At 38.4% G+C, this 20,264-nt stretch overlaps 1 protein-coding gene and 1 pseudogene across 14 annotated transcripts in view; one reads left to right on the forward strand and one right to left on the reverse strand.

Moving 5' to 3' along the window:
* Positions 1-20,264, reverse strand: part of LOC129030855 (myomegalin) — a 226,010-nt gene that overhangs the window by 89,990 nt on the left and 115,756 nt on the right. For all 14 annotated transcript variants that reach the window (XM_063651409.1, XM_063651410.1, XM_054476702.2 and 11 more), the window contains exons 5-8: positions 17,321-17,397; positions 12,513-12,636; positions 12,148-12,323; positions 6,529-6,646 (exon numbers count right to left, since the gene is read on the reverse strand). In XM_063651409.1, the coding sequence (XP_063507479.1) occupies positions 6,529-6,646; positions 12,148-12,323; positions 12,513-12,636; positions 17,321-17,397 (495 nt within the window). The remainder of the gene's footprint in view (positions 1-6,528; positions 6,647-12,147; positions 12,324-12,512; positions 12,637-17,320; positions 17,398-20,264) is intronic.
* On the forward strand, positions 4,567-4,697 carry LOC129022769 (U2 spliceosomal RNA; annotated as a pseudogene).

The raw sequence follows: 20,264 nt of genomic DNA on the forward strand, positions 1-20,264 counted from the left end.
TTTTCTGTCCTACTATATTCTATTCCTGCTACTACTTCTCTACCCTGAACGTCCCCACCTCTATACTTCATACACTTGGAATATTCTTTTCTATCACTACCACCTCCACCTGTCAAAATCCTATCCATCCTTCAAGTATTTCTTTCAAGCTGCCTTTCTGAGTACCACCAAAAGACATCTTTCTCTTCTTCCATCTTCCAAAATACTTTTTGTACCTGTAGTAACTTGTATGTCATTTCTCCATACTGCGTTCTCCCCATTAACTGGTAAGCTACTTAAGAAAAGGAACCACAGCTTTCTCATCTTGGTATCTGCTATGGTTTGAAAGTTTGTATTCCCCTCCAAATTCATATGTTGAAATCCTAATCCCCAACATAATGGTATTAGGAGGTGGGGGCTTTGGGAGAGATGAGTGTCCTTATAAAAAGAGACCTCAGAGAGTTAGCTAGTCCCTTCTACCATGTGAAGACACAGCAGGAAATCCATAAACCAGAAAGTGGGCCCTCACCAGACACTGAAACTGCCAGTGCCTTGATCTTGGACTTCCCAGCCTCCGGAACTGTGAGAAATGAATTTCTATTGTTTATAAGCCACTCAGTCTATGGTATTCTGTTATAGCAGCCTGAGTGGACTAAGACTGCTTCTGAAGTATTTGGAACAGTATCTTTCTAGATCTCAATAAATAATCATTGAATGAATGAATAAAGCAATGCCTTTCCTTTTCATATCTACTTAGTAAAATCCTACTCATTCCTCAGAGACCAAAATCTTTGCTTCTGACCCCAGTCCATGATGATTTTTCCTTTCTGTACTGCCTTGTATTTTTTTTATCAATGACTTTCTCCTATTGTAATCTCTAGAAGGTAGAGACTAAATCCTACACATCTTTGTGTTCTTCTTCCTTCACCTAACAGTACCTTGTGCATTACAAGTGCTCAGTAAATATTTTTGATTAAGTTGTAAAGCAGCTGCCTATTTTTCCACTTCCTTTGCTGCTCAAAAGGATTAGAGCAATGATTGTTTTAGCTGCTAAGGCCTGCTTCAGAGACACATTATTAATGAAGGTTGTCTGGGAGACAGTAATGTTGAACGGGGATTTATAAATGAGTCTCCAGCTTCAACATTCATCAGCAAAAGAAGGGGATACTGAAAAGCTACTCTAAAAAAAAAATCTCCTTATATGAAGTTGTCCGGAGCTGCCTGAGCTACTAATCACTGCAAGGTTTTCAGTCTCTGCCTTGAGCATTTAGAGCACATTCTTGCCTTAACCTCCAAGTCAGATCTCTCCATGGTAATGCAGGAATGTTTGCTATTTTAGGAAATATGCCTCACTGCATGCAGTACTATTTACATCAAGTTCCAAACAAAGCATAAATGCAACAGCTTGACTGTGCTAATTTGTGTGAGTGGGAAGGTCTCGCTTACTTAATGTGGGCCTCTCCCTAATTGTGTTATCCTGTTTCATTTTATAAGCCAACCACAATGAGATTACACGTTAATAAATTTTGCTTATCTTATACTGAAGGAGAAATGCAGAGAGAGAAAAAAGGCAACAAACAAAACAAGAATTCCTCCAGACCTCCCTTTGCAAGGGCATCATTTTTTCTGCCTTCACACCCTCCAGGTCTGGTTTCATTTAAAACCTTCATCAAGATGAAACTTCTAACATTCTGTAGAAGGAAATAATAGCAATAACTGAAACAATTGCTAGATTTTCCCTGCAACTTTGTAGATACCTTTACTGAAGAAGAGAAAAATGCTTTGTAAACTTTATTAGATTTTCTGACTCTCTAGTGAAAAAGATGTCACAGCCTCACATCAAAAAGCTCCTCAACATTCTGATCACACATACTATTGATCTGAACGGACATCAAGAAGGATTGGAAGGAAATATGGAATGATGTCAGTCAATGGCATATCTAGTTGGTGGTACTTTTTTTGCTTTGTAAGAAGTTAATTATAGATGTTCATAAATATTGTGCAAGTGCACTCCCACTAAAATGAATGTTGTAGAATGTTTTGGTAGAATGGAAAAGGAAAACAGCTAGAAAGACTGTAAGACCAATTAAATAAAATAATCTTTGTCAAAAGTGTCTGTCTTATTTGAGAGAATGAAGACTCTGAAGTGAACTTCCTGTACTCAGATATTATAGTGAGTATATTATACTCATACTCCAGACTTTCATACTGGGATCACTTGAGAAATAGTTATCTATGGGATGTGGGGTAAATGAGCATTCTTCACTTGGACAATTCAGACCTAGAAGTGCAAGATCTGTGAGCTCTTCTTTCTTCTAGGGCCCAACTGTTTGTGGTATTCTCAATTGTGAAGTGTAGGTGGAATTAAAGGAAGTGAATAGGTCTTTAGAACTCAAGCTCCTCGATACTCCAGCTGAATCAGTGAGGGATTCCAGGGATGGCCTCGCTGGAGATGAGGAGATTCTTTAGCCTCTGAAGAACAGGCCCAGAGCTTAGAAATTGAACTTTTGCCTTCCACATTGTAAGGGTCTTTCTTCTGTGGTGACAGTTGGCATGGCAGACAAGGTTTGAGTAGAATACAGTGGAACTATAACTGTTACAGTGGAAGTATACTGTTAGCAGACAAGGATAACACCCACAACATAGGCTCCAAGTGTCACAAATAGCAAGGTTCACCATACATTACCTATGCAGAGGGGAGAGACAAAGTGCTTTGTAATTGGTTTTATAATATTCTTTCCCCCAACCAATTCAAAGAACAGACTTGACAAAGCAGTTCATAGCTGTGTCAGATTATGATTTGCTCTCTCAAGAGGTGACATCAATTATCTGCTCTTCAAGCAATCCTCAGTTTCCACGACAACTAGGATTGCCTTTCTAAAAGCAAATCATATGCTTTTATTCCCCTTGCTTTTTTTTTTCTGGTGCCTACAACATGAAGCCCTTAGCTCAACATTTATGGTACTTTCCAGCTATATCTTTTATCATTCTCCAATACTTATTTTTGGTAACATCGATTACTCCCAATTCCTTCGCTGTGTTCCACATCACTGTATATATTGCTCCGTTTCCTATTTTCTGCCTGGTGTGTCCAGTCTTTAAGGCCCAACAGAAGGGTGACCTCCAGGTGAGTTCCTCCTTGGAGTTAATCCCTTTCAGCTGTGGGTTCCTTTAGCACCATGCATGTATTTCTGTCTCCTCATTTATCACACTGTATTTTAGTTCTTTGTTTACATACCAGTCTTTCACTGGACTATAAACCTTTGGAAGGCTAGGACTCCCTATACTAGTGGTACTCACTGAGCAACTAACTGTCTCATCTCCTGGAGAGCATTTTGAAATTTTGTGGGGGTGTTTCTTGTTTTTGATGTTGTCACAATGATAAGTGAGGCAAGGGATGTTACAGGACAAAGTAGTGTACCAAATTCCAAATGACTTTTGGAATTTGAATGTTCCATTGGGTGATGGTAAAACTGTTTACAATCATCTGAACCTAGAACTTAATATATCTATAGGAGCATGATGTTAATTTACACTAAATTTTTCCATGAATTAAACTACTATGTAAATTGAGGGAAGACACTACTAGTCCTTGGGCCCAATTTTTTTTTTCCATAAGATGTAGACCCAAAGGGAGAAACAAGGAAATATGCTATGGGAGGCTTTCTATTCTCCACACTTGAGAGGACCAACTATCAGCGGCCTCCTGTGGCAGAGCTTTCCAACTTGGGTATTCCAGCACAGTGTACCTCAGCATGGTCCACCACTGCAAAGATGCTGATCCCCTCAGCTCTCAGGGTGATGCATGGGTCCTGAGGTGGCCATAAGCAATTGCCTCAAACCATGAGCAGCCATGGTCACTTATTTCAGAATACCATAGATGTACACTCATTTCCTATGAAAATGAATTTTCTGTGAAAAAGGGTAGGAAACATTGTCTTATAGAACAAACAGCGCAATGTATCAGGTTTCGAAATGTACAACGTATTGGGTAATAACAACAATAAATTTTTATTAGGCAATGTTTAAAAAGCATATCAGTTTAATACAGTTTATATGATTTGATGCATTTCTTCTGCCCAATGGTCATGCAATATTATCCCCTGGATGCTGTACTTACTCTTGTTCTAAGCATCCTTTTAGAGTAGAATATAAATAATTTAGTCTCTTTGAAATTATAATCTTTTGGTTCTTTAAGTCTGTTCTGAAAACTGGTACCAAACCGGTACCAAACCAATTCCTTCATTAGCTTTGAAAACACTGAACTAAATACATTCATTTCAGTGCTTACCAAAGATGATGAAAATAAGTATATGTACAAAATATTTTAATATTTATGTGCCTGTAAATACAAAAGGAGCAATAAAAGTGATTTCATTTCAGAAGCTGAACATTTTGAAAGAAATAATATTCATGTAAATTCTGAACTAAAATAGAATGAAATAAAATTCTGAAATAAGATAAAAATAGAATGTTAGCATTATAGGAAATATAGAGATTATTTGAGCTAATCTTCTCATTTTATGTATATGGAAGCTGAGAAGTGACATATCCATAGTCATACAGCTAATAAATAATCAGGATGGAATCGCTTCTCGGCCTTTTGGCTAAGATCAAGTGTAGTATCTGTTCTTATCAGCTTAAATAATCAGGATGGAAATTCAATTCTTATTATTCTCAGTTGAGCTTTTTCTAATTAAATGTATTACGAAATATTTTCAAGAGTCCCTTAAGAAAATTTCCATATATTTCAACATGTATCTTGCAAAAAGTCTATGAACTTCAATTTGTATTCATACTTGTAAAATGATGTTCACACACATTATTTCTTGAGTTTGTTAATCAGAGCTTTCCAACCAAAATGGAGCTGCAGTCTAAGAAGTTTGTAATTGTGGCCAAGATAGTGATTTTTTCTGCCCTCATAGTGGCCTAAGCACCCAAATTGGCCACCTCCAAGTGAGAAGCTTCATCCGTTTACCTCTATACCTTACAAATATTATCATTTGCTATATATGCCATGAAATGGAAAGGTTGAGAAGCAATGGTTTAAACTAATTCTTATCATTGCTCTTTTATCTTGACCCCAACCTTTCCATATGTGAACCAATAAAGTAAACCACCCACATTTTGTCTTATCAGTAGTCTAAGACCAGTGCAAGAATGTAAGGATACCAGGTAATTGCTTATGTTGTTTGGGTGCAGGTATATTCTAAAGTTCTTTTAGAAAATATCTTTTTAGTAAATTAAAAGTTGAATGAAGGAGAGGAGTTCCCTTCAAGGTAACTTCCCAGAAAATCAATGCAATTATTTTTTACCACAGTGAGTTCTCTTTTCAATATTAAAACCACATTATGGCCAGGTGTGGTGGCTCATGCCTGTAATCCCAGCACTTTGGGAGGCCGAGGCAGGCAGATCACCTGAGGTCAGGAGTTCGAGACCAGCTTGGCCAACATGGTGAAACCCCATCTCCACTAAAAATACAAATATTAGCTGGGTGTGGTGGCACACACCCGTAATCCCAGCTACTCGGGAGGCTGAGGCAGAGGTTGCAGTTAGCCGAGATCATCCCACTGCACTTCAGCCTGGGCAACAGAGTGAGACTCCATCTCAAAAAAAAAAAATTTTTTTGGAGGCAAATTTCTATCATTATCTGATACACTTGTACAGAAATAGTAATCACCATTTTAACTAGTACCCAGCACATTTTCAAGGACCTGGAAGTTTCATACTCTAATATATACAAACAGAATATGCCTAGCTCATAGATGATCAATAACTGTTTATTTGAACCCATAGTTTGTATACTTTGGCACAGTATTTTACAACTTAACCCTCAAAAAAACCCCTAAAACATTGTATGTTCTATATAATTATAAATCACTTGATGTGGCTGGCAAATTCTAAGGTGGTCCCTATAATTCTCACCCACTGACCATCACATCTTTGTGTTATCCTCATCCCTTGAGGATGGGTAGAACCTGTAACTTCTAACCAATATGGCAAAGGTGATGGAATGTCACTGCATAGTTATGTTACGTTATATGAAAAAAGTAAAGAGGTCATATAGATGTAATTAGGGCTGCTAATCAGTTGATTTTAAGTTAACGAAAAGGGATATTATGCTGGTGAGCCTGCCCTAATGAGCCCCTTAAAAGAGAGTCTAGAAGTGAGAAAAGTAACAGACCCTTTCTGCTGCTGGCTATGAAGAAGGAAGTTGCCATAACTTCTACAGCCACACAGCAATAAATCCTTCCAACAGCCTGAGGGAGCTTAGAAGCCGATCCTTCCCTAGGTATGCCTCCAGATGAGAAAACAGCCCAGTCTACACCTTGATTTCACACTTATGAGACTCCAAACAGATCTCAGCTAAGCCATATCTGGACTCTTGACTCACAGAAACCATGAGATAACAAAAATAGGGTGTTTTAAACTGCTAAGTTTGTAGTAATCTGTTACACAGCAATAGATAACAAATACACTTAGATATTAAAAAGCAGGGCTTATGAAAGCATGAAGCAAGTGCTTCTGGATGTACTGACCAAACCTTACCTGCACTTCCATGCTAGTTGGCTCCTCCAACAGATGTAGCAGTTGTTGTTTCTCCCGAGACAGCTGTTCTACAAACCTCTCCTGGGCAGCCAGGTTCTGATTCAGTTCTTCAATTCTCCTGAAGCAAAGGAAAAGTAAGGACAATAATTATGATCATGATACTATTATTACCTTATTTTTTCAGCCCATTCCAAAGATAGCATGGTCTAGTATAGCAGGTTTTTACCCTTTTGGATCATTGAACCTTTTGATACATTTCTTTAGAAAACCATGTATTTTCTGCCCAGCCCCCAAATATATACACAAACAACTTTTTGCTTACATTTTCACCAGGTTCATGGACCTCCTGAAGTTCATCCATGGATCTTTAGACCATAGGTATTTAACTCTTGGAATAAGGGCCTAGAATTTTTTGGTGGTGGTGGTGGTAGTAGCTGTTCCATTCAAGAAACGGTTCTTGGATAACTATTTTGTGTACTCAATGCACTCTACCAAGTCCTGGAAATATGAAGTTGGAAAAGAAACAATCGCTGTTTTGCAAAAATTTAAATTCCACCAGCACGTGTTTGCTAGTGATTTGGAGAGTAAGAAGACACACAGCTACAGTCACGTACCATATACTGTTTCTGTCAACATTGTGTCATCATACTGCATGTATGGTGATGGTCCGATAAGATTATACTGGAGCTGAAAAATTCTTATCACCTAGTAAAGTCCTAGCTGCAGTAACATCATAGTGCAATGTATTTCTCACTTGTTTGTGGTGTTGCTGGTGTAAAGCAAACCTACTGCGCTGGCAGTTGTATACAAATATAACATATGTAGAGTATGTAATACTTGATAATAAATGTTACTGGTTTATGTATTTACTATACTATACTTTCATTGTCGTTTTAGAGTGTACTGTTTCTACTTATTAAACAAAATAACTGTAAAGTAGCCTCAGGCAGGTCCCTCAGGAGCTATTCCAGAAGAAGGCATTATTATCATAGGAGATGACAGCTCCATGTGTGTTATTGTCCCTGAAGACCTTCCAGGGGACAAGATGTAAAGGTGGAAGACAGTGAAGTTGATGATCCTGACACTGTGTAGGCCTAGGCTTGTGTGTATGTTTGTGTCTTAGTTTTTAACAAAAAAGTTTAAAAAGTAAAAAAAAAAAAAAAAAATTAAAAATTTAAAAACAGTATAAACCTTTTCTAGAATAAGGATATAAGGAAAATATTTTTGTATGACTATAAAATGTGTTTTAGGCCTTCACATTCATTCACTTCACTACTCACTCGCTAAATCACCCAGAGCATGTTCCAGTCCTGCAAGTTCCATTTATGGTCAGTGCCCTAAACAGGTGTACTGTTTGCTATCTTTTATACAGTATTTTTACTGTATCTTTTCTATGTTTAGATACACAAATGGTTACCATTGTGTTACAATTGCCTACAGTATTCAGTACAGTAATATGCTGTACAGGTTTGTAGCCCAGAAGCCATAGGCTATACCATATAGCCTAGGTGTGCAGTAGCCTATCCCATCAAGGTTTGTGTAAGTATGCTCTGTGATGGCCACACAATGAAGAATGAAATTGCCTAAAGATACATTTCTCAGAACATATCCCTGTAGTTTGTGATGCATGACTGTATATAAGCAAATAATAGTAATAGAATAGAATAAATGCTACCAGAATAGAGGCACCATATAGTACATTGAGTGCTGCCATAGAGCTATAGGATGAAAGATAAAGCAATAATTCATTTGACTTGAAGGAGTATAGCGATGCTCAGGAGAAGAAATTTTAAAGATTGAGTGGTTTCAGAGTAAACAGACAACCTAGAAGATGGAGAAAATATTTGAAAACTATGCATTGGACAAAGGTCCAATATCCAGCATCTATAAGAAACGTAAACAGATATACAAAAGAAAAGCAACCCCATTAAGAAGTGGGCAAAGGACATAAACAGACACTTCAAAAGACATACCTGCAGCTAACAAGCATATGATAAAAAGCTCAATAACACTGATCACTAGAGAAATGCAATCAAAACCACATGTGATACTATCTCACACCAGTCAGAATGACTATGGTTAAAAAGTCAAAAAATAACAGACGTTAGTGAGGTTGCAGAGAAAAGGAAACACTTATACACTGTTGGTGGGAGTGTTAAATTAGTTCAACCACTGTAGAAAGCAGTATGGCGATTCCTCAAAGAACAAAAAGCAGAACTACCATTCGACCCAGCAATCCCATTTCTGGGTATACCCAGAGGAATATAAATCATTCTACCATGAAGACATATGCATGCAAATGTTCACTGCACGCTATTTACAATAGCAAAGACTTGGGTGGTTTTCCAGGCTCAGAAGGAGACTGAACAAAGGAACAAAGGCATGAAGACGCAGTGTACAATTTGGGAAGAGTCACTGGAACAAAGGCCCAGGGAAGAGGCAATGGCTGGAGAAGAGACTGAAAATTCAGACCCTCAGACTAGGGTTAAGTTGTAAAATACTGTGCTGAGGTATACAAACTATGGGTTCAAATAAACTTATTGATCATCTATGTGCTAGGCATATTCTCTGTTTGTATATATTAGAATATGAACCTTCCAGGTCCTTGAAAATGTGCTGGGTACTAAATGAAATGTTTCCAGTTGTGATTTTTTTTTTTTTTTTTTGAGACGGAGTCTTGCTCTGTCGCCAGACTGGAGTGCAGCAGCGCAATCTTGGCTCACTGCAACCTCCACCTCCCTGGTTCAAGCGATTCTTCTGCCTCAGCCTCCCGAGTACCTGGGACTATAGGCATGCGCCACCACGCCCAACTAATTTTTGTATTTTTAGTTGAGATGGGGTTTCACCATGTTGGCCAGGATGGTCTCAATCTCATGATCTGCCCGCCTCGGCCTCCCAAAGTGCTAGGATTACAGGTGTGAGCCATGACTCCTGGCAGAAATAACTTTAAAAACTTAAAAACACTGGGCCGGGTGTGGTGGCTCACGCCTGTAATCCCTGTAATCCCAGCACTTTGGGAGGCCAAGGCGGGTGGATCACCTGAGGTCAGGAGTTTGAGATCAGCCTGACCAACATAGTGAAACCCTGTCTCTACTAAAAGTACAAAAATTAGCTGAGTGTGGTGGTGCACGCCTGTAATCCCAGCTACTCAGGAGGCTGAGGCAGGAGAATCGCTTGAACCCAGGAGGCAGAGGTTGCAGTGAGCCGAGATCTTGCCACTGTACTCCATCCTGGGCAACAGAGCGAGACTCCGTCTCAAAAAAAAAAACAAAAACAGAAACAAAAAATTAAAAACATTATACAAATGTAAACTGCAATGATGACGAGAAGGAGGAATGTGGACTCCATATGAAATTCCCTCGTGGTATCTGCACTAGAACATCTCTACTTTTCTTAAACCTCAAACTGTGGTCATCTCTTTGACCCTTAGTCTCTACGGAGGATCTGTTCTCCTACTCTCCAAAATTGCTCAAGGCCATCTGATGAGTGGCCTCAATTTATTTTCAGATGTGCATGTGCTTTACTTGGGGTTTTGTTTTGGTTTGGTTTGGTTTTTAGTTCAGTTTTTTTATTGGGGTTCAAATATGAGACAGTCTTGGGGAACCTAGTAGGGAAAATCTGAAAGCAAATACAGTACCATACTGAGAATTGTACTATATATATATATATATATACATATATATATATATAAAAGAAACAATACAGAAACTTCATTCTGCTATCACAAAGCCTTCAAAGAAGTGATGATTGATGCCTTAGTGAGGTTCACTAGAAGGGAAAAAGTTGGCAGACGTTTCCCACAGAAGGAAAAGCATGAGCAAAATTCTGGAGACTTGCCATAGCTTCTTATGCTTCTGGAGGCAGTATGGATTCAGGGTTTGGATGTCAGCAATCCCTGAAATCATGTTTCACAACTCTCCAGATGCCAATTTTTTCATTAATAAAGTATAATAATTCATATTTCATGGGGCTGTTAAACAAGAACATAAAGTACTCAGCCGTATGATAAGAGCTCAACAAAGCTTAGTCATCATTATTATTACTAGCCTGGCATGAATGAAGTTAAGGAATGGTGGTGGGTGATGAGTGTGGGAGAAATCAGAGGTTACATCATAAAAGGCTCTGATGGCCACATTAGGAGTATGGATCTTATCTCCTAAAGGTATTGGAAAGCTTCTTAAAAGGCTCTGCCATGGTGCGATTAAATTTATGTCTTGGAAAGATCACATTGGTCATGGTATGCACATGTGGTCTTTGCCTATTCAGTTAAAAGCTCCTTAAAGCTTTTTATGCCACCACAGTCTTATGCACCCAAGAGGCTAAATTATTTGCCAATTTGTTGTTGTTGAATTATCTATTTCAGAACTACTCTGAATTATTAGGTTGAGATTGAATGAGAGGAGCAGGACTGGAAGTAGAGAGGACATTTAGAAAGTTTCCTCAGTAATCCAGACAGTAGATGGTGGTGAGCTCAACAATTGCCCAGTTACCTTCAGGACAAAGTCCAAATTCCTTATAATGGTATACAAAGCTGGCACAATCAGACCCCTATTCTCAAAACAGCTTACCTCTCACTTGTCTTCTCACTTGCTCCAGTTATGTACAATTATTTAAAGTTCTTGAAATATTCCTTTCCCTGTGTCTTCCCTCCATAGTTTCTCCTTCTGCATAGAATATTTCCTTTCCCTATCCACTTTCTACCTATTTATTCTAACTCCTATTCATCCTTCAAAGCTCAGCTCAGATTTCACTTCCTCTAGGAAACCTTCAATGGCATTATCTTAGTCTTTTTGGGCTGCTATAACAAAACACCATAAACTGGGTGGCTTATAAACAACGGAAATGTATTTCTCACAGTTTTGGAGGCTGGGAAGTCCTAGATCAAATCACTGACAGGTACAATGTCTGGTGAAGGTTCACACTCTGGCTCATAACAGTGCATTCCCACTATATCCTCACATGGTAGAAGGGGCTAACTAGCTCTCTGGGGTCTCTTTTACAAGAGTATTAATCCCATTTATGAGGGCTCCACCTCCAATGTCTATGATCTAATCACCTCCTAATGGCTCCACCTCATAATACTTCTGGAGGCAGAAGTATTAACCTTAAGGGTTAAGATTTCAACATATAAACTGGTGGGGGAGGGAGGTGGGGATGGGACACAAACATTCAGACCACAGCAGACAACTTGCTCTTTTAATGTGAAATGGATGACCCTCCAATATTTCCCCAGAGCGCCCCGTGCTCTTCTATCAGGGAACTTATTAAAATCATGTAACATGTTTCTTGGTGACAAGAACTAGGTCTTTTGTTTCTGTAACACATGCCAGATACTTAGCCCAGTATCTGGCATGTGGCATGCCCAGTAAATGTTTGCTGAATAAGTGAATCCATGTCTCTTGCTTGCCACTACTTGCCCACTGAATCCATGAAGTGAGTTTTCATAATGGATACCATTGAAAATTCAACCCTGCAAAGAATGTCTTTGGTTGTAGGCCCATAAAGTCTTAGAAATAGTGAAGCTCCTACTGTCAGTCCTTGAAAGGGAACAGTGCAGCTGCTGTATGCCTTGAGAATGGGCAAAAGACAAGCGACAAAAAGAGCACCGAAGGCACCTACTTGTCCCTCTGGGCCAGGGCCTCAGTGTATTGGTCGGGCTTGACCTGGTCTCCTGGTACATCTTCCCAGTTTTTGGTGACTCCCTTCAGTTTCTCTGAGAGCTCCAGGTTACACTCCTTCTCTGCTTCCACCAGAGCTGCCATCCGCGCAGCTTCATTCTTTGCTAGCCTGGATTCCTGGAAAAAGAACAAAAACTGAGAGGCCGCAAAATTTCTACCTAGATTAGGAGCCCTAAGACCCAGGAATATTGATGAATTCGAGAGGGAAAGTAGAGACGGAAAAGGTGAATGCCAGAAGGCAGGGCAATAGGAAAAGGAGTATTAATAAAAGAGAACCCCTACCTATGGACTTTGAGAACTCCTCACCTCCTGCAGAAGCTGGATCTTATTCTCCAAGAGCTCATAAACATGCTCCGTCTCCTGCTGTCGCTCCTCAAACTGGCGTCGGAGCTCAGCTTCGTTCTGACTGTTGAGATTCTCCACATCAGCCCTAAAACCACAGAGCATTAGCCAGTCAGAGCCAGACATACAGTTTAGCAAGTGGAACCATTAAGGTTGTTCCAGTAATTCAGAGTGACACCGAGAAGAAAAATGGAGCATTTTTTCCCTCTACAGTCATCTGTGGAACTGAGCTCTTCAACTTTTTCAGGTTGAAAAAGTTCCAAACTTTTAGAAACTCCAACTTTGTGTTGTTTGTCAAGTGTTATGTACTTGACTTCCTAGTGGCTTCATTATCATTATAGCTTCTGGAGGAACTTTCATTTGGAAGGCAAGTAGTCATCAAATGGCTCACATTCACTGTCATCTGTCCTAGGACTCTTCCACTGAGACTGCCTCCTAGAATGCTTTGCTAGTTCTTTGCCTTTCTTGCTATTTGAAATTCAAGTGTTCTTTGCATTTAGGTTGCTGGGACAGGATATCCATTTGGACAGCCACAGAAATGCTCTCTTCCTTTAAAGCCAGTAATCCATAGTAGGCTGTCCTAAATTTTTAATCCATGAAAGCTCAAGATTTTGGTTGAGCTTTGCCTCTCTGATATCCCTAGGATTGAATGTCCAGGCACTAGCATGAAGCGGGTAAGGTATCACCAGTTTATTTACAGTGAACAACAGCTGCCCTCAGATGTCTGAGGATAAGAAATTTGGGGGCAATATCAGATGCTGAATGATTTTGATTCCTATTGGTTTTATTCCTGCTTTAAGCCATTTGTTGAGAACCATGGGCCATCTTCTTGTTCTCAGGACAAAGAACAATATTGAACCAGTATAGGCTTATGGGGCACTAAGACCAGTGGTACTTTAATATTTGTCTCAGGAGGTTGTGTCCATGAAGAACAAATGATGCTTCCCTAAAGATTACAGGATTCCTTGGTGCATAGTGGACACTACTCAGCACCATCCCAGGGGCTATATTTATCTTGAGCTCCTCTGTTATTATATAGCTTTTGGGGGGTATGAGGATCTTGGCTGTACAAGAGACAAAAGTCAAGCCTATAACCCAAGACCCCCAAATAGGCAGAACCCAGGAATCATCAACTTTCACTTGGAATCTATATTTGACTCCATATTTCTTGCTAGTCCAATAGATAACCACCAACTATAATCTACAGAGAACGGAAGTTACACATTTTCTGAGTAACTCCATTAGCCAGGAATGCCTTATTTAAGAGGCTACAGCTGTTTGAAGTCAGAAGACCCTGAACTTTATGCCAGAAGATGAGGGTTCTGCCACTGATTTGAGAAGCATATACCTCAGTTTTCTTATTTCTTAAAAATAGAATAATGTCACCTGATTCAAATGACATTTTAAAAAGTTTTTTAAAGCAAAGCATTATGCAAATTTTAAAATTTATTAATTGTTATTGTAAGTTGTTCTAAAATCTATTAGCCTATTTAATGCCTTAATATGTATTTAGGAATACCAGCACATTGTGTATAATTTAATTTGGTTTTAAATATTCTGAACTTGCTGGATTGTCGTCCTAAATATCAAGAAATACTGTAGACACAGAAAGAATGCCACATCAGATTGATTGTGTACTGATCCCAGGACATAATCTGAAAACATTTTTTTTTGCATTTATATATTATTTTCTTTTATTTTTCAACTTTTATTTTAGCTTCAAGGGCTACCTGTGTAGGTTTGTTACCTGAGTATATTACATGATGCTGAGGTTTGGGGTACAAATGATCCCATCATCCAGGTACTGAGCATAGTACCCAATAGTTAGTTTTTCAACCCTTCCTCCACTCCCCACCTCCCCACTCTAGTAGTACCCAGTTTCTACTGTTGCTGTCTTTATGTCCATGAGTACTTGTTGTTTAGCTCCTGCTCATAAGTGAGAACATGCCACCACATTTGATTTTCTGTTTCTGCGTCAATTTTCTTAGGATAATGGCCTCCAGTGGCATCTGTGTTGCTGCAAAGGACATGATTTCATTCTTTTTTGTGGCTGCATAGTATTCCATGGCATATATGTAAATGTGATGTAACACTTTTTTAAAATCCAGTCTACTGTTGATGGGCACCTAGGTTGATTCCATGTCTTTGCTATTGTGAATAGTGCTACAATGAACATGTAAGTGTATGTGTCTTTTTGATAGATTTGTTTTCTTTTGGATGTATGCCCTAATGGGATATATCCAAATTAATGGATATATTCAATTAATAATTGGGTGTAATGGGATTGCTGGGTCAAATGGTAGTTCTGTTTTAAGTTCTTTGATAAATCTCCAAACTGCTTTCCGCAGTGACTGAACTAGTTTATATTTCCACCAACAGTGTGTAAGCATTCCCCTTTCTATGCAGCCTCGCCGGCATCTGTTGTTTTTAGATGTTTTAATAGTAGCCATTCTGACTGGTATGAGATGGTATCTCATTGTGGTTTTGATTTATATTTCTGTGATGATTAGTGATGTGGAGCAATTTTTCATGTATTTGGTGGGCATTTGCATGTCTTCTTTTGAAAAGTGTTTGATCATGCCTTTTGCTCATTTTTTTTTTAACAGGGTTATTTGTTTTTCATTGTTCAATTGTTAAATTCCTTATGGATTCTGGATATTAGACCCTTGTCAGATGCCAGATACAAATTTTTTTAGATTCTAGAGGTTGTCTGTTTACTCTGTTGATAGTTTCTTTTGCTGTGCAAAACTCTTTAGTTTCAATAAATCCGACTTGTCTCTTTTTGTTTTTGTTGCAATTGCTTTTGAGGACTTAGTCATAAATTCCTGAGGCCAATGTCCAGAATGGTGTTTCTTGGGTTTTCTTCTAGGATTCTTATAGTTTGAGGTCATACATTTACATCTTTACTCCATCTTGAGTTAATTTTTATATGTGCTGAAAGGTAGGGACCCAGTTTCATTCTTTTGCATATGGCTAGCCAGTTATCCCAGTACCATTGAATAGGGGAGTCCTTTCCCCACTGCTTATTTTTGTTGATTTTGTCGAAGATCAGATTGCTGTAGGTGTGTAGCTTTATTTTTGGGTTGTCTATTTGCTTCCATTGGTCTATGTGTCTTTTTTTTTTCCAGCAACATGCTGTTTTGGCAACTGTAGCCTTGTAGTATAGTTTGAAGTTGGATAGTGTGATGCTTCTGGCTTTGATCTTGGTCATTTGATGAATGACATTGGTAGTTTGATAGGAATGGTGTTGAATCTGTAGATTACTTTGGGTGGTATGGCCATTTTAATGATATTGATTTTTCCAATCCGTGAGCATGGAATGTTTTTCCATTTGTTTGTGTCATCTATGATTTCTTTTAGCAGTGTTTCATAGTTCTCCTTGTAGAGATCTTTCACCTCCTTGGTTAGATGTATTCCAAGGTGTTTTTTTTTTTTTTTAGTGGATATTGTAAATGGGATTGCATTCTTGATTTGGCTCTCAGCTTGAATGTTATTGGTGTGTAGAAATGCTACTGATTTTTTTTTTTTTTGAGACGGAGTCTGGCTCTGTCGCCTAGGCTGGAGTGCAGTGGCATGATCTTGGCTCACTGCAAGCTCTGCCTCCCAGGTTCACGCCATTCTCCTGCCTCAGCCTCCCAAGTAGCTGGCACTACAGGCGCCTGCCACCACACCCGGCTAATTTTCTTTTTTGTATTTTTAGTAGAGATGGGTTTCACCGTGTTAGCCAGGATGGTCTTGATCTCCTGACCTCGTGATCCACCCGCCTTGGCCTCCCGAAGTGCTGGGATTACAGGCGTGAGCCACCGTGCCTGGCGAAATGCTACTGATTTTTGTACATTAATTTTTGTATTCTGAAACTTTATTGAAGTCTGAAAATATTTTTAATAATTTTAGTAATACTTGCCATTTAACACTAAGTTTTTAAAAAACTATAAATTATAAAAGTAACCATTTTAGCAATACAAATGTATATAAAGAAAAATATCAAGTTTTCTCCCTATCATGGACTGTGATCTCACTCTTCCTCAATATACTATAAATATCACTCAGCAACTTTTCCCCCCTACTTTAATCAAGGAATTCCCACTAGGACAATAATATAGAGCTAACTCGTTCTTCAATAACTGCATAATAGTCCACAGTGTAGTAATACCAAAATTTATTCAATCAATGCCCTATTGATGGATAATTGTTCCTAGTTTTTTGCCATTACAACTAATGATGCAATAAACATCCTTATACATTTATCCTTTCACACTAACGCTTTTATTTATAAGAAACAGATTCCTTCTAGGGATTGTTTGATCAAAGGAAATCCTCCTTTTTTACTATAATAGGTAGCACCACATACTAAAAATGTTGTCACAATTTAACTCACTGGTAGTGTATGGGAGTGCCCATTTTCCCCAAACATTATCTCAGCTCTTGATGTTATTATAGGCGGACTGATACTTTTTGATTAAGCTTCTTTGCATTTGTCTCTACTAAAAGTGGAAACATTCACTGTTTCAATTTAGTTGATTGCTGACTAATAGGAAGTTTGCAATCTTAGGTCTGGTGGATTTACCAACTTATGACAAGGTCCATCTGACCTAGTAATAGAGAGAGAGCCCAAGGGAAACACATCATATGAAAATCTATTGTTTCAGTTCCTGAATCAGACACAGGATTCAAATGCCACAGACAGGTTAAGGAATTTGGTTCCAAATCTATTGCTCTCAGATTAGTGAGCCAGACTCTGGAAAGGACCAGAGCTTAAAATTACAACTTACCATGTTTTATCCAGATGCTGTTTCTTGTCCTGGAGTTCTCGTTTCAAGCTCTCCACTTCAACCTTCAGCTCAATGTTCTGAAAAGCACACAGGCATTAATCGTTATTAACTGCCACAGACCCTCTTTCCTGGATCCAGGTTCCTATTTGAGTCTTGCCTTGGTCTACAGCCTCTCACCTCATCTCTGCTCTCTTTGTGACCCTTGACATAATTACGGATTTAGTTGGATCAGCAATCTAGTCAAGGAAGAATAAACTGTACAGCTTCAGGGTTTCCCCTGAGCTACTTATCAATTTCCCCAACCTATTTATCATTACCCCTGGATCATGAACACTGCTCAAGCCTATTCGTTCTCTAAACCATTGCAGGACAGAATATATATTAAAATAAATTTTTCCTAACTAATACAGGTTGTTCCTGAAAACCAAATTGCTAGAATAATACTTTTAATAGAATTATAGTAATAGAATAATACTTTTAAATGCCTGGGGATTTAATTATTTAAAGAAATTTGGTGGTAAACATTTTTAAAAACAATGCTTTTATCATAAAATTGGAATTTTATAAATTAGGTTTGCTTAAGGTGAGAGGGGACTCTGATGGTAAAGTTATACAGGGAACAATTAATTTTTATTGAGGTGAGGAAGCAACAAGTAAGATTTGGGGAAACAGAAATAAGGAAATAAAAAGATCCCAAGTGTGTCTGGTGCAGGTTAAGTGGCTTAGTGTGTGGTAAGGAGTATAGAAAATAGTTTACAACTAGTTTGTGAAAATCCTGCTAAGACAACTAGATAGGCCGGGCACGGTGGCTCACACCTATAATCCCAGCACTTTGGGAGGCCAGGGCGGGCAGATCACTCGAGGTCAGGCTTTCGAGACCAGCCTAACCAACGTGGTGAAACCTCATCTCTACTAAAAATACAAAAATTAGCTGGGCGTGGTGACATGCACCTGTAATCCCAGCTACTTGGGAGGCTGAAACAGGAGAATCGCTTGAACCCAGGAAGTGGAGGTTGCAGTCAGCCAAGATCATGCTGCTGCACTCCAGCCTGGGTGACAGAGAGAGACTCTGTCTCAAAATAAAAAAAAATAAAAAAAATAAAAAACTGGATAATAATCAGTAGAGATCAAAGACTTATCAGGGAGCTTTAAGCAAAGTATTGGCGTGATCAGGTCCATGTTGAAGAAGGAATTATGAAGAAGATGGGTGGGTCAGGGGCAACTAACCAGAATAGGGAGGGGGACTCTCTAAGGACAAGAGGAACAGGGAGAAAGACTCAAAAGATATTTCATAGACAGAAGCCACAGGCCTTGATGACTTGTGAGATTCAGATTAGACTGGAGGGAAGACCAAAGACAATGCTGAAATTTCTAGCATGTCGGTGGGAATGTATTCTATTAACTAAAATAGGGGCAGGTTTGTAGGGGAACCTTAGGAGGATTCTGCAAAATGTTAGTTGAGGGATTACTTTATTTCGGCTTAAACGTCAGCATACAAAGATGGATTAGTCCCTTCCCTGATGAAGTCCATAATACAGTATTAGGCAAGAAGAATGTTATTAATTAAAAAAGTAAAGAAGTCTTTAGATCAGAGGTTGACAGAGAGACTGAAGGTACAGTAGCTAAAGTATGAAAAGTAGTATTGTGGGTACTAGAACAGTAGGGAGGATTTTACTTTACTACCGCCATATAATAACCACCAACACCTAGACTTCTACAAGTCCAAGGCAACACACAATAGCAGCATATTGTCTACCATACTTGTGAAGGCATGTCATAACCCATGTTTCCATGCAGGGTGGTTGAAACACAAATATTAATTGGGAAAAGTAGAAACCTGGTTTAGATATTTGAGAGTTACTTAGAATTAAAGAATTTTAGAGCTGGAAGGCAGTTGGACTCAAGGCATTTTAGATCATATTACTAGTACGTTTTTAGTGACATACTGAAAAGAATGTTTGTTCCCCTCATAAGTAGGTACCTTTTGACTAAGGTTAGAACATAGGTTCAGATCCAGTGAGATGAAAATATCCTAATTTCTTCAAAAGAAGGAAATGATAGCCCTGTCTTTTCAGGATATCCTTTAAAGTTATGATTTTATGAACACTAAATAGCATTACCAGATTTAGCAAATAAAAATATAAGATACCTAGTTCAATTTAAATTTCAGATAAACAACAAATAATTTGTTTCATTAGAAGTATATCCTTTGCAATATTTGAGACATAACTTAAATGCTAAAACATTGTTTGTTGTTTATCTGAAATTTAAATTGAATTGAGTACCCTGTATTTTATTCTGCAATACAAATACCAAAAGATTAACAAATGGAAACAAGCATATTTCAATTCTGTATGAAGAACAAGTCCAAGATCTCTATATCAGTTCCATGGCCTGGCACTGCAAGAATAATTCATCTGTACCAATTGATCAATCAGTAAAATAGAAGATTTGATAAACAGTTGCTATGTCCCCAGCTTTGTGGTCAATACTTAAAGGAATTCAAATGTCTTCATAAAAAATTGTCCCTAAGCTAGAGGCCCCTCATAGAGGTGAAGGAATATGCATTCAATTATGTGGGAAATGCAAAGAGGGAGCAATTTCCTAATCTGTAATAGGCAGATAATTGTATCTTCCTCATTCATAAACCTACCTCAGAGGATCGTGAGGCATAAATAAATTAATACATGTAAAGGACTTAGGACAGTGTTTCTAACACAGATATAATTATAATTTTAATTATAATATTATTATCACCATCATCATCAAGAACAACAGCATTATCATTTGGGAACAACAGTTTGCTTTCCATGAGACCATAATGTTTCAAGTGGATTCAGTGTTCAGGATATGGTGCTGAGAAAGAGGACTCCTAAGTTTATTATTATTTCTGCCACCAATTGATTCACTTCTGTGACCTTGGGTAAAATTCTGCTAAGGCTTC

Source organism: Pongo pygmaeus, chromosome 1, assembly GCF_028885625.2.
Source record: "Pongo pygmaeus isolate AG05252 chromosome 1, NHGRI_mPonPyg2-v2.0_pri, whole genome shotgun sequence".
Taxonomy (NCBI): domain Eukaryota; kingdom Metazoa; phylum Chordata; class Mammalia; order Primates; family Hominidae; genus Pongo; species Pongo pygmaeus.